The sequence below is a fragment of the Octopus bimaculoides genome, chromosome 2 (genome assembly GCF_046866305.1).
Source record: "Octopus bimaculoides isolate indiv1 chromosome 2, ASM4686630v1, whole genome shotgun sequence".
Lineage (NCBI taxonomy): Eukaryota > Metazoa > Mollusca > Cephalopoda > Octopoda > Octopodidae > Octopus > Octopus bimaculoides.
The window spans coordinates 109,844,949-109,869,812 of NC_142929.1; the positions used below are offsets into that span (position 1 = coordinate 109,844,949).

Here is a 24,864-nt window from a genome sequence, read left to right on the forward strand (position 1 = left end):
CATACTAAGAATAGCTTGGCTGAACTATATTATGAGTGAAGTTATGGAAAAAGCCAGGCTAAGTTACTTGCTGGAGACACAGGGAACCTACACAACGGAAATTAATAGATTTTGTGTGTGGTAGATGCACTGGGACAATAAACACTGAAGATGTACAGAAAACAGATTTCATCACATGCCAAGGAAAGAAACTAGTAGTAGTTAATAGCTTCTGCTACCTAGGCAACTAAGTCTGTAGCGCAGATAGTTGCTCTGAGAGTGTAGCAACTTGAGTAAGAATAGCCTGGGCAAAGTTCTTTAGTTGCCTCTGCCGGCAACTAAAGGCCTCTTGCTCAGGGTGAAAGGTAGACTGTATGATGCATGTGTGTAAACTGCCATGCTACACGGCAGTGAAACATGGGCCATGAATGCTGAAGACATGCGTAGGCTTGAAAGAAATGAAGCTAGTATGATCCACTGGATCATTAATGTCGGTGTGCATACATGACAGAGGTTAAGCACCCTGAGAGAAAGGTTGGGCATAAAAGGCATCAAATATGTGCAAGAGAGGCGACTGCACTGGTATGGTCAGGTGTTACGTGTTAATGAAGACAGCTGTGTGAGGAAGTGCCACTCCCTAACTATAGAAGGAACCTGTGGAAGAGGTAGACCCAGGAAGACATGGGATGAGGTGGTGAAGCATGACCTTTCAACATTGGGCCACACAGAGGCAATGACAGGAGACCGGGACCTCTGGAGATATGCTGTGATTGAGAAGACCCGGCAACTAAAGTGAGATCGTAACCACGCACATCCAGCCCTGTTAAGAATACTCCTGATGCATCGGGCAATATGATATGCTTGAAAAGACCTATTGAGTCAAGTAAAACCAATATTGTAGCTGGAGCTGGTGCCCCCTGTCTGGTTCCCATTCCGATGGCATGTAAAAAGCACCATCCGAATGTGGTCAGTGCCAGGTCTGCATGTCTGGCTCCTGTGCCAGTGGCACATAAAAAGCACCAACTGATCATGACTGATGCCAGTTCCCCCTGACTGACTCCTGTGGTGGTGCCACGTAAAAAGCACCATCCAAACATGCTCCTGTGTCGGTGGCATGTAAGAAGCATCCACTACACTCTCAGAGTGGTTGGCATTAGGAAGGACATCCAGTTGTAGAAACTCTGCCAGACCAGATTGGAGCTTGGTACAGCCGCTGGTTCTCTAGACCTCAGTCAAACCGTCCAACCCATGCCAGTATGGAAAACGAATGTTAATCGATGATGATGAACCAGAATTAATTATTTAGACAATGAGTGTTCTGTTCACAAAGGATGTCATTTTAATTAATCCAGCTTACTATATTTAGTATACTAGGTTCCCTATTTTATCTAAACTGTTTTCCTTGCTGGACATGAACATGATAGAGAAGACTAAATCTTAGCATGTCTGAGGTATAGGACTTAAGTGCTGTTCCTAAATATTCCATTGGCTAATTCCATAGCCTATGTTTCCTCAAGTTTAATGAAGTACAATTATTCAACAACTCTGCTGCTTTATCTTTTACTTGTTTCTGTCAGTTAGACTGGGGCACTACCTTGAAATATTTTTAGCCAATCACTTGATGCTGGCACGTATTTTTTAAAGCCTGGTACTTATTCTATTGGTATCTTTTGCTGAACCATTAAGTTATGGGTACATTAACACACCAACACCTGTTGTCAAGTAGTGGTGGAGGAAAAACACATGCACAATGGCACACACACCACAGTAAGGTTTTTTTTCAGTTTCTGTTTGCCAAATCCACTCGCAAGGCTTTTGGTCAGCCTGCAGCTATAGCAGAAGAAGTTTGCCCAAAGTGCCAAGCAGTGGAATGAAAATTTTCTTTTTATCAAGCACCAAAGAATAACATCAATGAAATCAGAACTTTTTTTCCAAGTCTTTATCATTTCTAATAAGAATTTTCTTATGAATAGAGATCATAAGCTATATATATTTGATTTAATTTTGAAAATAAATTATGTATCATGTCTGTTTATCTCATTATTAAGTGTACACATATCTACACATAAAAGCAATTGTTTATGAATTAGTGTTTACTTCTGGTTTTTAAATCATTGATATATAATCATTTCGATGTGCACTGCTGTTATTTATTTATTTATTGTAACTTTTGTTCGTACTTGTTTAGAAAATATATGTAAGTTTTATAGCATTGTTAATATATAGACTTTAATTCAGAATTAAGGAATTAATTTTCACTGCGACTTTTTATTTTGTATTTATTACTTTTGTCATTGCATCCCTAACCTGCCTTGATCTGGCACATAGGTATTTGGTCTAAGAAATAGGTACTAAGTATCTTAAGCTCCAAATATATCATCCTCTGACTCATTGAAGATCTCCCTGTACACTTTGACAGACAATGATTTATTGGAGTGCCATGTTGCCATCTGAGCAAGCTGCATTTTCTCTATTTAGTTTTGCTTTGTGAAAGTGTGTTGCCTAGTGGTTTGGGATTTGAACCCAAGAACAAAGTTGTGGGTTTGATTTGTGGACTAGGCAGCACAATGTGTCCTTGAACAAGGTATTTTATTTCATGTTGCTCCTGTCTAAGGTTGTGTATATGCTTGATGAGAATGTAGAAATGTTGCATACATATAAGTTAAAGAGTGGGTAACAAGATGGATTTTTGTTGTTCGTTTTGGGAAACTACAAATTTTCAAGGTATTGTTATTGTTTTCTACATAAGTCGGCAACATTGGGAAGAATTTGGCAGCCAATGTTTTGTGTTGTGTTTATTGTTGATCATCATATCAGCACTAATGCAGCAGACTTATGATCAAAGGCATTCCAGCCATGACCATCCTATCTGTTTTGTATATCAGGGACTATGTTGTCCAATGTCTTGATTTAAGATGGCAGGGTATGATTTCACTGCTATTTCTAGCTTATCAGATTACTACAGAGAAGCTCACTCTCTGGCTTGTTTTATCTTGTTTCAGGACGTGTTCAATATTTTGTTTAGAAGTCAGCAGTGAGGAATGGAGTTAAATGCTTTTCTGATATCAACAGTATTTAGAATGAGGTGTTTGGTGTTCATTGAATGAGGGCATCTATGGGTTGATGATACCAGGAATTAGTATTTCTAGTGTAGCTTTTTTTAATTAATGCACTATAAAAACAGGAAAATAAAGCATGTTTAGTCTTAGGTTTACCTTGATTGAGAAGACCTATGATAAAATGTGTTTTGGTTATGGCCATCCTATTTTTAAAAACATTTTATTTTCTTGAGTCTAATTAATTTATGATTAGACTATCAAGTGTATCTTTCATTTTTAAGATGGTAGAATGTAAAATGAGGGAAATTGGACTCGAGTTTTACTAAGTTGAGTGACTGTAGAGACATCTTCATCGATTCCAATATTGCTTGGGGGGATAATCCTATTATGTAGTCCACTGAATAATAATTGTTTCTGCACCTGACTAGATTTTAGTTCTTTTCTAAAAGTATGAATCTGTGTCATACTACTAAGACTTAATAATTTTGCTTCCCTTTTTTCATCTTTTTAAACAAATCTAAAACATATTGTTCCTGTTGATGTTGTATAAAGGCAGTATATGGCAACACTGATGAAATACAGGACAAAAAGTCTTGCAGTTTTTTTGTCTCTTCATTTCTGGATTAATGAAATAAGCACCAGTCAAGTATCCAAGTTGATTAAATCAACATGTCTTTTCCCATGTAATTGTGGCCTTGTGCCAATTCAAGAAATCATTATTATTTTAACTCTTTGTGCCTATCTCATATAGCTTCCTTGCTGAAATAGCGAAAATTTAAATACATATTGATGACTGCAATACCATTTGGGTGTAAGCTGTTGCATCATCTACTGAATGATGGCAGCTACTGCACCTAAGTTTTAGTTGCTTTTGAGGAGGTGCCAGTCTCTTCAGTAGCACCAAGATAATATAATTTTGCTGTTTTGCTCCACATATTTTTTCTTTTGAAACATATCTGAGAGTTCATAAATAACAATCCTCAGCATGTAAACTTTATTTATAAAATTACTGTATACTATAACTGGATCTTTAAATGTTCAAAGACTATAAACTTTAGAAAAGCAAAACAATAAAATAAATAAATAAATGAAAGGGGTAAATTAAATTTTAGCTTAGAAGTTTGTAAATAGATTGCTTTCAAAATGTCTTGCAATAATATTAAGGGAAGTGATAATTTTGCTAATATTAGTAACTGAAATAAAATCTATCTAATTAGATTGACACTTCTCAATCTTTTGTCATTTTAAAGTGTTTTTTTTCTTTTTTTTTTTTGTATAAATAGTTTTTATCGTTAACCTTCCTTACTCAGTAAAAGAAGAGGGAAAGTTGGAACTTGTGTGTTTTTTTTTCATTCATAAAGAAACAACTGTTTTATAGATTCCCCCCACCCCATCCGAGCAGACAAATCTGCCAACCTCCTTTTTATCATCATCATCTTCATAACAATTTAGCTGTTTTCAAGAGCACCTATCTAAATAAAATCTTATTTCTCTCGAAAATCTTCTTCGAGATTTTTGAGTTATTTAGGAACAACTTAAAACATGGAAATGAAAATATTTTTATTCAGAAGTTATATTTGTGATGAGCAATCTTTTACTCGGTTTTAATAATTTCAGATTAGAATATTTATTTTATAACTACAGGACTGAGCCTATTTAAAATAAGATTGGTAGTCCAATAAAACTGAAGACACAGATGTGTATTGTGTAAAATTGATATATTATTTGATGTTTTAGCAACAACTTTAACTACAGGCATGCCATGTAGTTAAAGCCTTTGCTTTATAATCACATGTTTGATCTTGCTGTGCTACACTTTAAACAAATGTTTTGTACCATAGTCTCAGATCTATCCAAACCTTGTGAGTGAAATTATGAGAAAGAAAATTGTGAAGAAGCCTATCAACTGAAGTATGCCTGTTCTTGAGTAATGGTTTAATTCATTGCCCATTGTAACACCACTAGGCCTTCAATAGAATCCTTTCTGTTACAAGCAATAGGACCAGGTCTCTGGCCTGAGCAAATTCAATTCCTTGATCTGCTACTTTATGAGTTACTGTTTCATCTTCCTTTTCCTTCCACAGCCTTGGATTCTCTGCAAAAGGTAGTGGGCCCTGCTCTACCTCTTTTGTCTAAGATATAAAAAATAACAATAGAAATACTGGATGAGTTCTAATTTTGAAGCAGGGAGTCTTATTGAAAGCTGATTATTCACAAATGTAATTGCCTCATAAACTTGGAATATATATATAAAGTTTTGAACTAATAAATTAATATTTAGCTTAAAAAATAGGAATATTATAGTATTCAAGTTCAATGCTGTCTCCTATAACTTTGTGGCCTTTTATTTAAGAAATTAGTGTTAGTCTGTAAAACAAATGATAAAGTAGGAATGGCAGCTAGAATTGATAGGCTTGCAATGGATAGTGACATGTACTAGTTAGGTGTATGTTAATGTGCCATGAGTAGTAGAAATTAACTATGCATGTGGGGCTTTTATTATGCAGTAAAATCTATTTACAAAAACTAGCTATTATCTCAACGGTAGCTAACAAACATGTCACTGCTGTTGGGGATTACTGTAACTAAGCATGGTCAGCATAAGTAAATGCATAGGAGAGAGAGAGAAAGTTGATTATGAAGCTTCTGACACCAGTTTTGAAAGACCAGTAAATCGAATCTATGACCAAGTGAGAAAAACTGGACTGTCTTTAGATGGTAATACATAGTTAAAAATAAAGTAAGCAACCCTATATTTAGGTTGTCATGTTTAAATTTATGGAACTACAGAAAGAGTACAATGACAGACAAAACACTTTATGATATTTAGTTGCTTTCCTGTACATTCTGAGTTCAAATCCTGCCAGGTGCAACAGAATTAGTACCATTTATATACTGTATGTTAGTCTGCTTTTATTTTTGACCTTGGACCATTTTTTAGCAGCAAGCACTGTTAAACGCTGTATTCACCAAAGTCCTGTTTTTCATAAATTTGAGTAACTTTTATATCAGGTCATCCCATAAGTTCTGTCCAAATTTTGAATAAAGAAAACGGGTGATCAAATGTTATATTTAATTGAAATATAATCATCAATGTACTTTCCCTGATTATCTATGACTTCCTTCCATCTATTTACAAGTTTTTTTGTAAAACTATTTTGGTTTCAAAGCGAAGAACTCTGAAATGTCAGTTTCGACCTCCTCCTGGCTGTATGTCTTCTCAAATCTCTTATCAACAAAAACAAAGCTGATAAATATGCACCAGTGTTGCAAAATAAGTTTAATTACCAATAAACATCAGCTTGGATGACACTTTACTCAACCAGCAGAGGAAGGGGATTGATCAAACTGATTATATAAACAGAATTCTGATTAGTCGAAACTGTCATGTCTCAAGCTCTGATTTTCCACCTATTCTTGTTGGAACCTTTGATACAGAGTATCAAAATTTAAATCCCTTTCACACTTATAAATCGTCAAGCAAACTTAAAAATTTGTCGTTTCCGTTTTATCCAGGAGACCATACTGATAGTTTGGTAAGCTGCTAAAATAAACATTACAAATCGAAAGGAGAAAATAAACAGCTTTGCAAGTTTAACTCAGTGTTTATTAAATAAGAGAGGTGTGAAATTTAAGAAGCGACTTGTTAGAATATACATGTTTGTGAGGAGACATAAACAAGAATAGAAAAAAATCTACTATACCAAAAGAACTAGTAATATATACTTTACAAGTATTTTATGAAGAGAACATAAAATTGCTGCATAATTCTACATGAATGTGAAACGACATTAGACATTGTATAAAGTAAATGAAGGTTTCTGTAGGAACACTAAGTCCTATTCACTTAGTGAGTTTACATGCGCAAGAATGAATTATGATGTTGTTGGCATTAGATGCAGTAAAATATGGCCCGGACTGTGATCAGCATGAACATCAAACTTCAAAAAGTAGTTAACCATTTAATGGTTTTAGTAAATTTATACAGAAAAAGTAAGCATTATACCGTCCAGCATAAATAAAAGTCAACTTCATTATATTTTTTCTGTAAAAACCTATGCTGACATTAAACAAGTCAACTTCTGGTATGAATGTTTACATTTGTATGTCATTTTCCAACAAAAAAAATTTCTAAAAAATTCTGGAAACAATCTATTCGTGTAATTTACCCCCCCCCCCCGCCCAAGTTTATTTTTGTTTTTGCAAAAAAAAGTGTGTAAATTACATGGGTTTTTACAGTGTGTATGTGTATGTGTATGTATGTATGTATATATTTATATATATATATATATATATATATATATCAGTAACATGAGATAGCTTATTTGTTAAGATTTGTAAAGTATCCTTCTGTACACTGGTGCCTGAAATTAGCATCAGAATGTGTAACATGTTTCTGTTTGTTGTATGCACCATAAAGGCAAAACCAAATCCAGAAGGCACTTTAATTATTGGTTGGAGCTATTTCATTTTTCCTATAGCATTAATACTTTCAGAAAGGCTTGAATGCAATAATAATGTTCTTTTGAATTCAATGCAGCCAATTGCCTTTTTGATGCATTCATCTGATTATAAAATGCCCTGGTGGAATTATCATTTTTTGGTGATTGACGCTTCTTCTGACAGTAATACCTCAGAGGCTGTGATCTACCTACCACAATTGGGTCATGAGTACTGTAATGAGATCTATGGACAGCAAATGGTACAAATATGCATTGCTTCTACACACATCTCTTAGAAGTACATGACAATGGAAACAACTTGGGTGACCAGTAAAATCAACAGGAGTTTTCATCAGTATTTTGGGATGAAGAAAGAAGTGGCCTCTATTTCATGGCTGCAACAATGAATTAGTCTAGCAGTTGTCTATGGCAATACTTTGTGTGTCTGTGCAGTGCTGGAATATTGATGGACCTACCTTCTCCTTTTGTACATTTGTCATCACCATTATTTAACATTTTCCATGCTAGTATGGGTTGGAGGGTTTGACAGGAGCTGACCAGCAGGCTCCAATTGTTAGTTTTAGTATGGTTTCAATGGCTGGATGCCCTTCATAATGCAAATCATTTTACAGTATGCACAGGTGCTTTTAACATGACACTGATACAGATGCTTTTTATGTGATATCAGCACAGGTGCTTTTTATGTGGCTCGGCACCAAGTAACTTGCAAGACAAAGGCCTCTTCATTGAAAGAGGGAGGGAGAGGCACTGAGGGAAGTGGCTGTGTGCCAAGCAATAGGCTAGAGTATGATAGCGGGACAGAAATAGTTGTCTTATTACAGAGGAGATACTTGGCTACTCCAGTAGGACAAGGAAGGTGTAGGAAGGTAGGAGAAGGTGTTAGAAAGATAGATGCAACAAAAGAGAAGTTGATGGTGTTGAAGATGTATTGGAACTTCTCCACAGTGAACAGTGGTGGTGGTGTATAAGTAGTACAAAGGGGATGTTACATAAGAACTGTGAGGGAATATGTTTAGAGATGGGGGAAGACATGACTATAGTTTGTGATGGTGAGGGAAATTGGAGAGACTGAGAGGGGATGAGGAAGCACAAGAGGGCATGGAGAGTTTGTGGAGGGGAGGGATAGGGACTGCAGCAGGTGTTGGGAGATGGGAAAATTTTGACAGAGGTCAGAGAATGTTTGAGGGATGGGGCATGACCACAATTTCACTTTATGTGTCTTCTCAAACACTGCAAATTGCCTGGGTCTACCTCTTTCACAAGTCCCCTACACAATTAGAAATTGGCACTTCTTTATGCAGCTGTCCTCAACCATACGCATCACGTGATCATACCCGCACAATCTTCTCTCTTGCACACTACATCTGATGCCTCTTATATCTAATTTTTCTCTTAAAGCAAAGTCTCTGTCGTACAAACACACTGACACTGCACATCCAGCAGAGCATGCTGTCTTCAAATAAAAAATGAGGAGAATGGAAATATTCAATTATTTACTATTCAATCCTATTCAATTTACGTCTGGAGAAATGACTTATCAATTTACATATCTTGAAGAGACCTTTCTGGATTAATAGGTTGTTAGAATTAGATAAAGTATGCCAGATTTCGTTTTACAACTGTTGTAACCCCTTTTCCTAAGTCTTGTGGAACATTTGCATTGGACTTTGAAGAATCATGCAAGCCTATGTTGAAGAATTTCTGAATAGCAGTTTCATCATCTTTTATACACTCACTTTTCCATGCCAGCATGGTTTGAACGTGACCTCTTGAAGCAATATTCTATGACCAGATACCCTTCCTGATCCAAACCTTATTTTTAAATGAGATACTTTATATAGTACCTTATAAAATACCACTGGTTTCACACATTGAATTGTTAAATTGTGGGATATATTATGTGGAACACAACAGACACCACCACTGCTCAAGTGGTGATAATACGAAGACATAAAAATGTCTACTTGCACACATGCACACATTCACTCAACAATTTTGTCAACCAAATTACACTCACAAGGCATTGGTCAACTTGAGTGAACTTCTTAATGACACAGCCATGCCTGCACCGATTTAGTTTGTTCCTAGATATGTGAAGTGAGGATATTTGGAATTAGGTAAATGTCTGGGTATTGAAAACAATTCCAAGTTGCTTTGGGTACAGGCATTTACAATCTTAGGTATCATTGATAAAAGTTGTTTAAAATATGTTAGTTTTAATTGCTCACAAGCAATATATTATGTCAATTCCTCTTACATTTTCTTTTTTTATGTGTGTGTGTGTGTGTGTGTGTGTGTGTGTGTGTGTGTGTGTGTGTGTGACTTTAAAACTGCTACTTTTATTTGATTTGCTATAATTCATTCATAAGTACCTTAAACACATACTCCAGGTTCACTTTCTTTCTCTCTCCCTGAAACAGACAAAAATGCATGCACTTTGTTTGGGCTTTAATATATTCCTTATTTTTCACCATTTAGACTTAAATCAATAAGCATCATTATAAGCTCTCACTAAAACTGTAGATTTATATAATTGTCACAACTGTTTCCTCTGTTACATTGTAGCCTTCAACCAACAGCGACTGTTTGCTTCCACGCTGATAATGTGTAAATATGAAGCTTTCTTTAAAACAATTTGTATCTTCCCTTCAACTAAATAGCTCATTCCGTAAACTATTTCAAAATTATCTTAGAGCTTTGTTTTATATGTACTTCACACATCATGCTATACTTGTTTCCATACTCTTCTTACATAATGCTTTAGCTAATACTCTTTCTATATCTTTCTTTGGCCACTCATTTCTTTCTTTCTTTCTTTCTTTCTTTCTTTCTCTCTGTCTCTGATTTTAAAACAACTTGTGTCTTCTTGAAGTGTTTGACAGCACCTGCTTCTGTCTTCCTTCTATTAGTTAATACCTAACTCTGGCCTAAAAACATTTAATTATTGATGAGTTTCTATTTGGTAGGTTATAAATTATATCGTGTACATATCCTCACTATCGGATGAATAGATAGTCAATAAATATAAGACATTTTGAATAAGATAGTAAAGACATTATAATAATAGATAGAATAAAGAAGAGAGAGTGTTGATAATGTTAAATGTAAACAGACTTGGAGTTCAGGAATGGGATGTGACAAGAGATGTAAAAAAGAAAGAATATCAAAAAAGAAAATTTCCTATTGATAGTGACTGCTGTAGAGTATGGGACAGCAAGATGATTCTTATTTGTCTTTGATTCCTGGTTGATGCACTTAATTTATTCCACTATAACTTTCTGAAAGAATAGGAATAGAATTTACATTTCTCATTCTGAAATCTAAGTATGTAAAGGTAAGATTCTGGTGAACTACATGTGGAACAGTTTCAATTCTTGTTTGTATTTTATTTTACTTATTTTATGTTGCTAATGCTCTGGAGAAAAGCATGACCTTTGTGCAATCTCATTTTCTATTTCCTATATATCTAAAGCATGCCTAAACTGTTTCCAGTATTCTGCTACAACCCATAGAAACAGTGACAAAGGTGCTAGAGGTTGTTGGGTGATTGTCCAAACTATACTGTAGGGGTTACCTTATCTTTTTGTCATATTTAGAAAGCAGATGCTACTTCTACATCATAACAGGAAGGGCTTTATTCACTAAGTTACACACTCGTACAAAATACTTTCTCAGTTGTTCTGATCACAATCTATCCATGTGCATTCACTATGTGATTGTGTGTGTATCTATATATGAATGCATGTATGCATGCATATATATGCATGTAGTGTAACCCCAGTACCATGGTTTAAAAATATATTCTGTACCTATCTCCTAGATAAATATGACTAGAGAACATTGAGAATATTGGCAAAAATATGATTTAGGAGCTGAGTGAAGCTTGCTAAATGTATCAGATTTCTGTTTAGAAGTTAAAATTGAAGAATTTTTTCATATATATATTTATGAAATAAGGGGCAGCTGTATGTTTTTATTGTTTAAGTGGTGTGCATAATAAATTAGCATTTGATGAGCTAATTTTGATTCCTGTATATAATCTAAAGCTGTTGCCTGATTATGATCCAACTCATTCTCAGTGTCACTCACTGTTAATTTTTTTAAAATTATTTAACCGTTTTCTCTGAAAATTTTAGGCTTCATCATGTGCTAAATACCCCAAATGCTAACAATATTATGCTCAATCAATTCATCCCTTTACATGGTGACTCTTTGCCTACAAGGATCACCCATTTTCACAGAGAAGTGTTTATAAGTTTGTGTTTGTATTCTCATGACAAAATATTTAAAACATATTTGATGCTGGATTGAGTTTTATAAATATGTTTACATAAGAAATCAGCACTATATTGTGATGCTTTCAACTGCTGTTACAGCTTTTATTTTTATTCAAATATCTCAGAGATATCTTCAATACATAGTGACATTTTCCTTCTCTCTTTTCATCAGTTCACATTTTAATCCTAATTATTTGGTTGATTATGTTCTAATTTATTCAAAAAGATTTATAAAATAACTTTAGAACTCTTAATTGGGTCATTTAACAGTGGACATATCTACGTTTCAACTGTAATGAGGTTGGCTGATTTTCACTGACTCTTGGTTGCATGTAATGGTTGAGTAAAATGACTGTCAAATAAATCAGTGTATCTTAGTGATGGAGCATGGCAACTTCTCCATCTAATTCTACATTTACTGTTATTGAGCAATATATAGCTTTTCTTCTCCATTCTATACTTCAGTGAAGAGACCAATATATTGTTTTACTTGTTGAATCATTATTCTATCACCCCTTCATTAACATTTAGTTTCATTCATGAATGAAATATTTCCATTCTTCTCTTAATTATCTGACCACTCTATTGATTCTTTGTGAAGATTTTTCTTATCAATAAAAAATGTTTTCTTTTGATCTTTGGGCAGTATCCCAAAAACCATGCGATCTTCTCACCTCAGTTAATCCTCATTGTTTTCGTAACTGTCATGGTTAGCCTTGCATTATATAATGGCTACAATTCAGAAAGGGATTATGCTCCTTTTCAAATGTTTAGCCAAAAGAAGAAGAAAAAACTATATTTGACAAATTTATTTGGAAACTTCTTCAGTCTCATGCATTTTCATAAAAGCAAAAAAAATACCCAGAAAAAGCAAAATATGAAATGAAGATTTACTAAGGGTTGATATCAGACAAGCGGTATATATGGTGAACTATTTTGATTGCAGCCTTTAAGACTTAAAATCTGCTATTATTGTCACAACAGCATGTGTGAGTGTATGTGCTTGCACTTGCTGTTGTAATAATAATAGTGAACTGAACTATTTTGTGAATATTGAACTATTCTGCGAACTGAATTGGGTATATTCCTTGAAGTTCTTGTATCTTACACTCTCTTTCTCTCCAACTACCTGATGGGTAATGAGAAAACTAATTGGGGGTACAGATCAATTAGAACACTTCAAAACTATGTATGAGAATGCTAAAAGTAACCCTTCTAGACTTACATTGGTCTGTGTAAGAAACTATACATGTGGGAGGGTTTTCTGAGGTTTTGAAGCATTCACAAAAGTTTAAGACTTTTAATAATGTGTGAAGCTTGGAAAAGTGGATTGAGTTAATATAGCTAATGATTAATCTATCTGAAAGTAAGGTGTTAGTAGGAAAGGATTCAAAAAGTTTTACCACATCAAATAAGCTGCATTTCTCAGTATGAAAGAAACAAATAAAGAATCTAATATAGTGTACTCATTGCAAACAAACAATTAACTCATAAATATAGTGAGATATTATATTGATTAATAGTGGATCAAATTGGTAGATGTACTAGAAGTCCTAAGTCAACAAGTAGATGATTTTTTACTTGGAACTGTATAACGTTCTATTACTTAAGTAACGTAATGATATTGCAGTAGCATTAATACTAGGCTTAAGCAATGTTAGAAGTGTGTTTTGTAATATGTGTATGTATGCCATATTTATGTATAAATAACCATTTTTGCAAACAACTTCAATAACAAATGTCAAGGGGTGTGGTATGTATATGAGGATAGAAATATGGATTACAAAAGTTTTGAACCAATGTTTCCATGTAAATTATGGGTGCATCTTCTGTGTAATTATAAATGTCCCTCCCTCCTCTCTCTCTCTCACAAGTATGTGTGTGTGTGCGTTGATGCAGACACGGAAAATTGAACTCAAAATATGAGTATATGTATATTTTTTATTCATATTTAGCTGAAGCAGCAGAATGACTCAAGATCTGAGAGTTTTGTGCATTGGCACTTATCAAGTTTGGTAACTGCCAATGCCTAAAACTCTCAGACCTTGAGTCTCTCTGTTGCTTCTACTAATATTAATAAAAATGTGTGTGCATATACACACCTACACAAAAGCTGGACAAACAATTATGGGTGGCAATGATTCATTTATTGAGATGTTACATATATTTAAGTTACAAGATGAAGATAGTTCTTCACAGCTGTTTCAAAGATATGGTGATTGGTTGATACTATAATGCATATTATTAATAAGGCAGCAAGCTGGCAGAATCGTTAGCATGTCAGGCGAAATGCTTAGCAGTATATTATCTGCCTTCACGTTCTGAGTTCAAACTCCACCGAGGTCAACTTTGCCTTTCATCCTTTTGGGATCAATAAATTACCAGTGAAATACTGGGGTTAATATAATCGGCTATGCCCCTCACCCAAATTTCAGACCTTGTGCCTATAATAGAAAGGATTATTATTATTATGGCAGCAAACTGGCAGAATCCTAAGCATGCCTGGCAAAATGCTTTGCAGCATTTCATCGAGGTCAACTTTACCTTTCATCTTTTTGAGGTTGATTAAATAAGTACCAGTTACACACTGGGGTCAATGTAATTAACTAGCCTCTTCCCCCCAAATTTCAGGCCTTGTGCTTATAGTTGAAAGGGGTTATTAATATTATAAAATTCAAAGAACTCTTACCTCTGCTGGTGATAAAGGGCCTCTCGCTCAGAGTAAAAGGTAGACTGTATGACACATGTGTACGAACAGCCATGCTACATGGCAGTGAAACGTGGGCTGTGACTGCTGAGGACATGCGTAAGCTTGCAAGGAATGAAGCCAGTATGTTCCGCTGGATGTGTACTGTCAGTGTGCATTCACGACAGTGTAAGCACCCTGAGAGAAAAGTTGGACTTAAGATGCATCAGATGTGGTGTGCAAGAGAGATGACGGAGCTGGTATGGTCATGTGGCAAGAATGGATGAGGATAGCTGTGTAAAAAAGTGCCACACCCAAGCGGTTGAGGGAACCTGTGGAACAGGTAAACCCAGGAAGACCTGATATGAGGTGGCGAAGCATGACCTTCGAACATTAGGCCTCACCGAGGCAATGACTAGTGACCGCGACCTTCGGAAATATGCTGTGCTTGAGAAGACCCGGCAAGCCAAGTGAGACCATGACCTGTGGCCTATGCCAGGGGTGTAACCAGCCCACTTATGCATACCTTTCCTTCATTGGACACTAAATTTTGCTTGCGTAGACCTGTTGAGGCAAGTGAAATCGAAATCAGTTTCGATGACTGGCATCTGTGCTAGTGGAGCGCTAAGAGCACCATCTGAACGTGATCGTTGCCAGAGCAACTGACTGGCTTCCGTGCTGGTGGCACGTAAAAAGCACCATTCGGGCGTGATTGTTACCAGCATTGCCTTACTGGCATGTGAAAAAATATTCAAGCAAGGTTGTTGCTAGTGCCGCTGGACTGGCTCCTGTGCAGGTGGCATGTAAAAAACACCATTTGAACGCGGCTGTTGCCAGTACCACCTGATAGGCCCTTGTGCTGATGGCACATAAAAGCACCCACTACACTCTCAGAGTGGTTGGCGTTAAGAAGGGCATCCATCTGTAGAAACTCTGCCAGATTAGATTGGAGCCTGGTGCAGCCATCTGGTTCGCCAGTCCTCAGTCAAATCATCCAACCCATGCAGCATGGCAAGCGGACGTTAAACAATGGTGATGATTGCTTTGTTTTATATGAGCTGTTCCAAGTTTCACCCAGAGACCTCAAGTGACACCAAGTTGGATGTTTTCCTGTGGATGTTATTTATGGTTAGCAATGATAGAGTGTATGTGAAGGTGACCAGAATCTGAGAACTAAGCTTCTACTAGATTTGTATTATTATTTATTATTGTTATTATTATTATTATGCCTTGTGCCAAAATTAGAATTATCATTATTAGGCTGTAGTGTGTTGTTTGGGATTGATTTGAGTGCTATTATTAGCAGGTCCTTCTGGCTTCCTTTTATTGACGGAAAGCATGAGAGGAGAAAGGGAGGAGAGAGAGAGAAATATTTTTGTTATTGATAAACATGAGTCACACTTCTTTTATGAACAGTGTTTATCAAATTAGTCTAAGTAAATATAATCATTTCATAACAATAACAATCTTGAAGCCTGATAAAAAAAAATATGTTTGTTTGGCTTATGTCATGTAATCCTAATATATATTTTCCATCCATTGATAGTTGAGAACAATACTTTATGCACTAGAGTTAATATTATGCTGGTAATTGACCTTACATTATGGTGTAATATTTCAGTTTATCTTCAGAGATAAGTTACCATCAGGATTGTTTACAATTTTAGTTCCTTTCCATACATACTTATTCCAGGAAAACATAGCTGTATTTTTAAGAACAAATTCCTATTTATCACCTCTTTCGTTCAAAGAACATTTTATTAGAAACCACTAGATTTAATTTGTTGTTGCCATTCAATCCTAAGGGAACTCTGGGTAGATGTATGATGAAAAGTGTTCCAGCCATGACATTCCAGCTTTCCTGTGTATTTTGGATGATATTGTCTATATACCATTTTAACGATGTATAATTTGCTGTGAGGAAATCCAGCTGCTTTTGTAGCTGGATGAGTGGTTGTTAGGATGTCCTGTCATTGGCTTATGCAGTAACAAACTCTTCAGTTTTGATTATACTGTTCCCATTTGTGCTTATTTATAAACGAACAACAAAAATGGATTAATGCTTGGAAGCAACTTAATATGAATTACAGAAAGTGTCTAACTTCTTTGTTCTGCTGAGTACAGTAGAACGTTTAGCAAACTGTGACTACAACCCAATTTTGATTCCCACTTATAGCCAATTCATACCATCTAGAAGAGAAAAATATGATCTCCCATTTACCTTGTAAACCAGTATTAAATTAATCTGAAACCAGTATTAGTCCACTTAAGTATGATATGAAAATAAAGAAAATGAGCAATATCACTGTTCAGAACTTGTAAAGATTTGTTCTGTAGCCTTCACATTAGCTTTTTTTTATCAAACGTTTTGAGTTCATAAAGACAAAAAGTTTCTCTCATCATAGTGTTAAAAGTAAGAAAGCATAAGTGTAAATAATTGTGCAGTTTCAATTAACAAGTAGAAATAATGTGGAAGGGTTAGACAAAATATAGCTGGAAGAATGGGAATAATCTTAATTATTTGTTTTACTTGATGTGTTTTCAAAGAAGGAATGATACCACTATCTCCTAAATGAGTTGAATGAAGTTAATATGGTTAATATGGAGAATTCTACAAGATGTTTGTTTTGTTTTCTCAGAACTGAAGTATTTCTTTACTCTAAGAGAAACAAAACTTTGCATTGATTTGATAAAGTTGATAATGTGAAGAATCTTCCAAGAAACGGGGGGGGGGGTTTGTCTTTTCTTTCTGTGAAACTAGGGACTTAAATATATTGTCATATGGTTTTTGTATCTAAAACTATTTTTGCAAGAAATTCTTAATTAAACAACAGTCATAGAACTTTTTCTTCTATACATTATCACACTTTAGCAACTGATACTTTATTCAAATGTTAAGTTTTGTGTATACTAATAACACACTGTCTTTTGTTACAGTAGTCACAGCTGCTAGCTTGATCTAGTTCTGCAGTTAAAGCACATTTTAAAAAATTGTGTGTGTGTGTGTGTGCGTGCGTGCGCGTGTGCGTGGCTAGTGTGTTATATATGTTAAGACCTTTGTGTATCAACAAACTGATTTTGTAGGAAAATTTTGCAGAATCAATAAACATATCTCAGGATCAATGTTTGCTGTTAATGAAATCAATTATATATATATATTGGTAAAAGTTTAACCCAGCATTAGTATTACATTATAGTTTGGTTAACAAAATCTATCTTGCAGTCCATTCTGATGCTCAGATGCTTCTAAACCTATTAATATGAAACAATAACATTCTGTCTGTTAACATGATTTAATATTTTGCCTTTCATGGCAGCTATGACTACAAAACTTAGCATATTCATCAACTAGTGTTTAAGTCTTTAGTTTACAAATGTAATGTGTCTTGGAAATAGTGATTGTAAGTTCAAATATTTGTAAATATCTCTCAAAAATTGTTCATTCATTATGTTTACTTAATTTACTGTGGCCTATAAAAAATATATTTATTGAATATTTAGTGGCTATATGGCAAAAATTTTAATTTATTAATTTAATCAATTTTACTGTAATTACTTCCCGTAAATTTTTAACTAAAAAAAATTTTTTTTTTTTTTGTAGTAGATATTTCTGAAAATGTAGGGTTCATTATCATTACCTTTTTATTGTTTTCAAGGAGAAGAATCACTTCTGCATAGGAATGATGTAATAAGTTCCTTAATGTGACATTTTGTTGTAATTTTTACAAAGCTTTATTGATTCTAATCCATATTTATCTAGCTTGGTTGGTATATTTCATTGTGATGGTGCATCTTATTAACCTAAACTGCTTGATTGTTAATGCCAAACTTCCTTATTCTTAAGAATTCTATATGCTAATGGTGCTCAGCTTCTTTACAGTCTTTAATGCTTAACATGCTGATGTTTTGCTCTCTAGCCAACAAAGGCTAATCCTTCAAACATACAAACCGGTTATAAAATGTAAATAATCTATTTGTCCTTTTATTTCTTTGTCCTTTTGCAGCTTCCATTCTGCAGCAACATGGTGGCCATGCTCCTGATTTCAAAGGTGAAGCCTACACATTTAAGGCAACTACAGCTGGAATTATTGCAACTCTTTCTCATTGTATAGAAATAATGTCCCAGAGAGAAGATGCTTGGCGTAAACGCATGGAAAGGGTATGTCACTTGTTTATCTCAAGTGTAATTTGCTTTAAAGAAGTAATTTCATAAACAATATTTTATGTATGGCTTGCTCTGCTCGCTCTCAAGATTTTATCCAGTTTATTAAAAAGCTTATTCAATAGTTTACTCTTGAGTGATAATTTGAAAAGTAATAATATTAGCAATCATTTTGCAACAACTCCAGAAAAATGTCATGAATCAGGAAAATGGCTTTTGAGACAAAAGACCTATATAACAAAAGCCAAAGTACTACTTTGCAACAAAAAGTACAAATTCCATCATCACAGAATTAGTTTTGATGTGTAGAAAAGGATTTGATAGAAGCACAAAGTTATGTTCTTAGTGCAAGAATTAGATATAGAAGAAATACAATGACATCTCTTAGATTAGCAAAGAACCAGGACCTCAAATGTTGTTAGTAGTAGAATCATCTATGAATTGGTTAACTACTCTGATGGCTCACTTGAAGGAGTAGTCTTTTTTTTTGCTATCTAAGTGATATATTTAAGGTAGATGTAGTTGTAGTGATTACTTAATAGTTACAGAAAGAAGTATGCTAGAAGAGGAAGGTGTTATCTCTGTTGGCAACAAAGTGTCATTTTCTTTTTCTTTGTAAAAGTTGCATTGCATGAGACTAGTGTCAAGAAGTATGATGCTGTATTATATATGGGAATTAAGTGTTGACGGTTTGTGAAGACTGGAGAAAAATTTGTTGAGCATAATTATTGGATATATTGTGTAACTTGCACAAAGGCAAACTCTGAAGTCTCAGAGAGTGGCGAGACATGAAAAGCATAATGCATGCAAGAAAAAGCTGCTCTAGTATAGGTATGTGATGTAAATGGATAAGAGCTGGGTTAAAAAGTGCCATGTATTGACAGTTGAACATACTAAAGTAGGAGTCCAAGGAAAAGTAGAAATCTATGAATTAGCAAGGCTAAATCTCATGGCACAGAATGACATGTACTGCATACACTTTCAACAGATGCTAACATGGTCGAAAAAAAAGGTCCAACATTAAATTCTAATGATGAAATATCCTACTTGCACACGGCCAATGATTGCTGCATTTTCAGCTTTGACAACTAATAGCCAAAACTATTTTGCTCAGATTAACTGAAAGTATATATAAATTACATACTATTTTGTGTGTGTGTGGGAAATGTTACATTAGATTTATTTCTGTTAATGAAACAAACTGAATAGTATTTTTTTGTAACTTTTATGCAGGAAGTGGAGAAACGAAAGAAAGTTGAAGAATCCTACAAATCTGTTTTACTGGATCGACAAAAGCCAATAGTATTTGGTGGACCAGATTATGAAGTAAGTCTGTTAAGCACATGAAGTTTGTCTTTAAAAGCTACTCTTAGTAACTATTTTAAAGTTTTTGTTGCTCTGTTAAGGGAACTATACAAAGGCTTCAAAAAAGTGTATGGTGAAGGGAGACGGTATAAAGTAGGGAGAGTTCTTCAATGTTGTCAGGGATAAGACAAAATTTATAAGGATAAAATGATAAAATGCACCTATTCTACTCTGTAAAGTGGTAGGTAAAAAGAAGAGCATCTAGCTGGAGAAAGCATGCATGAAATGGAATGGTTGATTAATGTGTGCTTCCACCCACCACTCGTGCAGGATGGCCATAACTCTGAACAAGAACTGATTTGGAATGTGTATAACTCATCCAACCCATGCTGCCATGGAAAAGCAGGCATATAATTGTGATGATGACGGTATTCATAGAGTGGCTGTGTGGTAAGTAACTTGCTTACCAACCACATTGTTCCGGGTTCAGTGCCACTGTGTGGCACCTTCTATAGTGATTATACCCTTGGGCTGACCAAATCCTTGTGAGTGGATTTGGTAGATGGAAACTGAAAGAAGCCCATCATATATATATATATATATATATATATATATATATATACATATATATATATATATATATGTGTGTGTATGTATGTATGTTTGTGTCTATGTTTGTCCCCCCACCATCATTTGACAACCGTTGTTGGTGTATTTACGTCCCCTTAACTTAGCAGTTTGGCAAAAGAGACCGGTAAAATAAGTACTAGGCTTAAAAAGAATGTCCTGTGGTCGATTTGTTCGACTACATGCAGTGCTCCAGCATGGCCACAATCAAATGACTGAAACAAATAAAAGAATGAGAAGCTGAGACTTAAAGAAGAGCTGTTTGAGTATCTAGATAAGTGTAAACAAATGAATGTAAGGAAGAAAACAAATATAATGAAATGAATAAAAGGAAAAGGAAAAATTAAAAGGCAGGTAAAAATAAGTCAAACAGTGTAAGGGGAATAACTCAAAAATGTTAGAATGAAAAATAAAAGCAATGTAAATATGTGAAATTAAAGATACAAAATGCAGACATCAAAGATATAAAAATGAAAATTATTCTTGAAAAGGAAATGTGGATAGGATAAAAAAGATGGTGGTGAAAGATTATTTGGAGAAATGAAAGAGGTTAACTATCGGGAAGCAGTATAAAAGTCAACTCTTGCTGGTGTGTCTACAGGAACTTCATAATTAACACCTTTCATTTAATGCATGCAAATCTTGAAATAAAAAGGAAAACTTCTCACTCACTTAAGTACAGTTTACAAGTTCGTGAAGCTTGTTCCAAATTACAACATTTAATTTTAAACAATGAGACTAAATTCTTTAAAAAAAGCAAAATGTACTTGAATAAACAGATTTTTTTAAATATTTCTCTTTAATGCATATGAGAATGGGTATGCTGAAAGAAGCATGTCTTGATTTTACCCTATGACAGGTTTTCATTATTATAAGGACCTCTCATGAACGTTACTTCATCAAAGGATAATATAGAAATACATTTACCAATATTAGAAATGAAAGTTCATTGAATATTAGCTAAATGATTGAAATTCTTATAAAATCATTTTTCTTTGGGTTTTTGGTCAAAGCAAAATGTATTTTTATTGAAGTTACATGTAAAACATTAACTATACTTTAAATTGTTAAATCCATTTCCCTAAATAATTTAAGAGACCTTTCTGGGTTATGGTCATTCATGTTGTGTGAGGTTAAGAACATATCTCCATAAAGACCTCCTCCCAAGATAAAGTTTTTTAAATGGAAAATCTAAAATATAAATTCTGAAAATTTTGTATAATTCAGTCCTATTATAAACTCCATTGGAAATGTTCTCACAAAAATGCCTTTTTCTTTTCTATCAGCATAGCCATTCTTTCAAGCATGTAAAAAATAATTTCCAATAACTTTGTCCAAGTACATTTGGGCCTTGAAAAAAATCTATTTGATCATGCTTAAAATAAGATGGCATATTCAACAAGCTTCACTGTAAGAATATAGATCCTTCGACTCAAACTTGCATTATAATTTGTGCTTAAGTGAGAAGCTTTACGTTTTATTTTGTGATTTGTATGCATTAAAATGAAAAGCACTAATTGTGAAGTTCCTGGATGCACAGACCTCTATATATTAACTTTGAAGTATTTTTCTCGTTTCCTTTCAATGGTTAATCTCTGATTTATTTCTGATCAATCAAGTTTTTTTTGCCACTCTTTTTGAACCTATTATTTCCTTTCCTTGAATAATTTTCAAATTTCGTTTTTATATTTTCAAATTATTTCCCTTGCACATCTGCAAATTTAAATTTTCTATTTCTTTTCTTTATACTAACTAGATTTCTATTTTTTTCTTTTCTTTATACTTACCTTTTCTCTTTACATTAATATGATTATACTTGTCTTCCATTCTTAATTATGCATGGCTTCTGTACCTTGAATTTTTATTTTGTTTTTCCATTTACATATTTACATATTCTCCTCTGACAACATCTTAGGTCAGCTGCAACTTATCTTTAACACCTCTCCTATCATTCTCAGTGCCTTTTTATGTCTGCTCTCGATGCACTCTACATCTGTTGTTACCCCACTCACTGTAGCCAATCTTATGAACCGCTGATCTCAGTCACTGTACAAATCTTTGCCCCAATTCTTAAGCCCTGCATATCATCTCTTTACTTTCTGATCTTCTACATGTTTTATTCTTTATAAACTTTAGGAAGGGCCACATTGTGCAATTAATGAAGATGAGTTTTTTGATGCTGTTGATGCTGCTCTTGACAAATTGGAAAAAGAAGAAGAAAGAGTAAGTTGATTTCAATGACACTTGATTGTCTGTTGGTTGTTTTATATTGTTTAGTACCAGGTCAGTCCAGATCAAAGATCTTCAAGCCAAGTGATGATACAGAAAAGTGTCCAACACAGTAATGGATTCAGAAGAAGAGCTTGTAATACCTCTGAATTGCTCTTGTAGCTTCTGCATGGGCCAAGGCATATTCGATGTTTATTTCACCCATGGAAGTCAGATAGAATATCATAAGTCTTGAGTTGAAGCTGATTACATGTTTCTTGTTGCATGCTGTGTACATCAGTTCATGTCAGATATATGTATCAGCTTTCTGGACATTACAGTCATCAGTCAGTGGAATTTTCCATGTGTTTGCTACTGTGAAACCAAAACCAAAACAGCTCTTTTAAGCCTATCAGGACTTTGGAAATATTTTAATTTTACTTTCATACAGTAACATTATTTAATACTTTAAAAGATTTGTTCCTTTAAAATATAACAATGAAATAGTTAAAATACTTCTGGATTATTTATATTTTTTTATAACGTAAAATTTTACATGTCACTTTTGTTTTTCTCTTCTTTCAGAAACTTAACCCTGTTGGTAAACCAATGCCCCCTCCTGCTATCTCTCTATCACCTAATCACAGCTTGTATAATGAGGTAAGTTCAGTTAATTATCCATTGAAGCTCTGATGTAGTAAATTACTCTACATTTCTTAATTATTAAGAATATTATTGTTTACCTTTTAATATATTTGATCAGATGTAACTTAAATGTAATGAAACTTTATAAGATATTCATAAAAAAAGTAATCATTATAAGCAGAAAGGTTAATTGCTTGTAAAACTATTTTGTTTTGCTTGTTTATTCATATTTGCTTGCTTTTTAAATCTCTACCTGAGATTATGTGTTTATATACATACATACATATATATATATATATATATATATCATCATCATCATCGTTTTACGTCCGCTTTCCATGCTAGCATGGGTTGGACGATTTGACTGAGGACTGGTGAAACCGGATGGCAACACCAGGCTCCAGTCTGATTTGGCAGAGTTTCTACAGCTGGATGCCCTTCCTAACGCCAACCACTCAGAGAGTGTAGTGGGTGCTTTTACGTGTCACCCGCACGAAAACGGCCACGCTCGAAATGGTGTCTTTTATGTGCCACCCGCACAAGCCAGTCCAGGGGCACTGGCAACGATCTCGCTCGAAAATCCTACAGGAGCCAGTCAGGCGGTACTGGCAACGGCCACGCTCAAAATGGTGCATCTCATGTGCCACCCGCACAAGAACCAGTCCAGGGGCACTGGCAACGATCTTACTTGGCTTGCCGGGTCTTCTCACGCACAGCACATTTCCAAAGGTCTCGGTCCGTAGTCATCGCCTCGGTGAGGCCCAATGTACGAAGGTCTTGCCTCACCACCTCAGCCCAGGTCTTCCTGGGCCTACCTCTTCCACGGGTTCCCTCAACTGTTAGGGTGTGGCACTTTTTCACGCAGCTATCCTCCTCCATTCTCACCACATGTCCATACCAGCGCAATCGTCTCTCTTGCACGCCACAACTGATGCTTCTAATGTTCAGCTTTTCTCTCAAGATACTTACACTCTGACGGGTATTCACATTGTCATTACACATCCAACGGAGCATACTGGCTTCATTCCTTGTGAGCTTACGTATGTCCTCAGCAGTTACAGCCCATGTTTCACTGCCATGTAGCATGGTTGTTTGTACGCATGCGTCATACAGTCTGCCTTTTACTCTGAGTGAGAGTCCCTTTGTCGCCAGCAGGGGTAAGAGCTCTCTAAACTTTGCCCAGGCTATTCTTATTCTAGCAGCTACACTTTCAGCGCACCCACCCCCACTACTAACTTGGTCGCCCAGATAGCGGAAGCTATCGACTACCTCTAGTTTTTCACCCTGGAATGAGATAGAAGTTGTTTCCTGTTTGTTTGCAGTCTTTATTGCACCTGAACATCTGCCACAAACAAAAACTAACTTGCTAGTTAACCTGCCTTTGATGTTGCTGCACCTCTTATGTGTCCATAGCTTGCACCGGGTACATCTTATAGAGTTACTACCTACTCCT

The 24,864-nt window shown here is 35.0% G+C and overlaps 1 protein-coding gene across 7 annotated transcripts in view; it reads left to right on the forward strand.

Moving 5' to 3' along the window:
- The window catches only part of LOC106870404 (ceramide transfer protein), a 128,330-nt gene that overhangs the window by 71,256 nt on the left and 32,210 nt on the right, over positions 1 to 24,864 (forward strand). For 4 of the 7 annotated variants that reach the window (XM_089347485.1, XM_052978596.2, XM_052978599.2 and 1 more), the window contains 4 exons: positions 18,469 to 18,623; positions 19,860 to 19,952; positions 22,695 to 22,781; positions 23,352 to 23,426. In XM_089347485.1, the coding sequence (XP_089203611.1) occupies positions 18,469 to 18,623; positions 19,860 to 19,952; positions 22,695 to 22,781; positions 23,352 to 23,426 (410 nt within the window). Of the gene's footprint in view, positions 1 to 10,066; positions 10,109 to 18,468; positions 18,624 to 19,859; positions 19,953 to 22,694; positions 22,782 to 23,351; positions 23,427 to 24,864 lie in introns of all 7 variants that reach the window. The other 3 variants (XM_052978594.2, XM_052978597.2, XM_052978598.2) reach the window with 1 other exon arrangement.